Raw genomic sequence first — 1,880 nt, 5'->3', positions numbered from 1 at the left:
ATGGTGCCTGAAGTAATCCGTTCTGACAGCGCTGAGATCCCCCAGTCACGAGTGGTAACACGTACCTGCGCTTATTCAAATTTCAATAGTACATGGATTATGAAATCAATTAGAATCGACACGGCTGAACGTACAGGGTTGATTCCTTTTGAGACAGTCTCAGAATGCATGTGAAAAGCCCTTAAATCAGTTTTGACAGCCCTGAGATCCCTTGGGCACGAGCAGTAACACACACCTGGTCTTATTCAAATTTCAATAGTACATGGATTACGAAATCAATTAGAATCGACACGGCTGAACGTACAGGGTTGATTCCTTTTGAGACAGTCTCAGAATGGGCCAAAGTAGGTGCCTGAAGTGGAGTGACAGCCCTGAGATCCCTCAGTCACGAGTGGTAACACACACCTGGTCTTATTCAAATTTCAATAGTACATGGATTACGAAATCAATTAGAATTGACACGGCTGAACGTACAGGGTTGATTCCTTTTGAGACAGTCTCAGAATGCCTGTGAAACGCCCTTAAATCAGTTCTGACAGCCCTGAGATCCCTTGGGCACGAGCAGTAACACACACCTGGTCTTATTCAAAGTTCAATAGTACATGGATTACGAAATCAATTAGAATTGACACGGCTGAACGTACAGGGTTGATTCCTTTTCAGACAGTCTCAGAGTGCCTGTGAAAAGCCCTTAAATCAGTTCTGACGGCCCTGAGATCCCTTGGGCACGAGCAGTAACACACACCTGGTCTTACTCAAATTTCAATAGTACATGGATTACGAAATCAATTAGAATCGACACGGCTGAACGTACAGGGTTGATTCCTTTTGAGACAGTCTCAGAATGCCTGTGAAAAGCCCTTAAATCAGTTCTGACAGCCCTGAGATCCCTTGGGCACGAGCAGTAACACACACCTGGTCTTATTCAAATTTCAATAGTACATGGATTACGAAATCAATTAGAATCGACACGGCTGAACGTAGGGTTGATTCCTTTTGAGACAGTCTCAGAATGCCTGTGAAAAGCCCTTAAATCAGTTCTGACAGCCCTGAGATCCCTTGGGCACGAGCAGTAACACACACCTGGTCTTATTCAAATTTCAATAGTACATGGATTACGAAATTAATTAGAATCGACACGGCTGAACGTACAGGGTTGATTCCTTTTGAGACAGTCTCAGAATGGGCCAAAGTAGGTGCCTGAAGTGGACTGACAGCCCTGAGATCCCTCAGTCACGAGTGGTAACACGCACCTGCGCTTATTCAAATTTCAATAGTGCATGGATTACGAAATCAATTAGAATCGACACGGCTGAACGTACAGGGTTGATTCCTTTTCAGACAGTCTCAGAATGCCTGTGAAAAGCCCTTAAATCAGTTCTGACAGCCCTGAGATCCCTTGGGCACGAGCAGTAACACACACCTGGTCTTATTCAAAGTTCAATAGTACATGGATTACGAAATCAATTAGAATTGACACGGCTGAACGTACAGGGGTTGATTCCTTTTCAGACAGTCTCAGAATGCCTGTGAAAAGCCCTTAAATCAGTTCTGACGGCCCTGAGATCCCTTGGGCACGAGCAGTAACACACACCTGGTCTTATTCAAATTTCAATAGTACATGGATTACGAATCAATTAGAATCGACACGGCTGACGTACAGGGTTGATTCCTTTTCAGACAGTCTCAGAATGCCTCTGAAAAGCCCTGAGAACAGTTCTGACAGCCCTGAGATCCCTCAGTCACGAGTGGTAACACGTACCTGCGCTTATTCAAATTTCAATAGTACATGGATTACGAAATCAATTAGAATTGACACGGCTGAACTTACAGGGTTGATTCCTTTTGAGACAGTCTCAGAATGGGCCAAAGTAGGTGCC

General features: G+C 44.4%; 1 protein-coding gene across 1 annotated transcript in view; it reads left to right on the top strand.

Annotated features, from left to right (window-relative positions):
• Window positions 1-1,691: 1,691 nt before the first annotated feature.
• TREMEDRAFT_66598 (uncharacterized protein) overlaps window positions 1,692-1,880 on the top strand; it is a gene marked incomplete at both ends in the record, with an annotated part of 1,075 nt that continues 886 nt past the window's right edge. Inside the window, 2 exons of the mRNA XM_007008625.1 lie at window positions 1,692-1,785; window positions 1,834-1,875. Of these exons, the coding sequence (XP_007008687.1) occupies window positions 1,692-1,785; window positions 1,834-1,875 (136 nt within the window). The remainder of the gene's footprint in view (window positions 1,786-1,833; window positions 1,876-1,880) is intronic.

Source organism: Tremella mesenterica (assembly GCF_000271645.1).
Source record: "Tremella mesenterica DSM 1558 unplaced genomic scaffold TREMEscaffold_30, whole genome shotgun sequence".
NCBI classification, from domain to species: domain Eukaryota; kingdom Fungi; phylum Basidiomycota; class Tremellomycetes; order Tremellales; family Tremellaceae; genus Tremella; species Tremella mesenterica.
The sequence above is the reverse complement of the archived record's forward strand: the minus strand, read 5'-3'. Positions and strand labels throughout refer to the sequence as shown.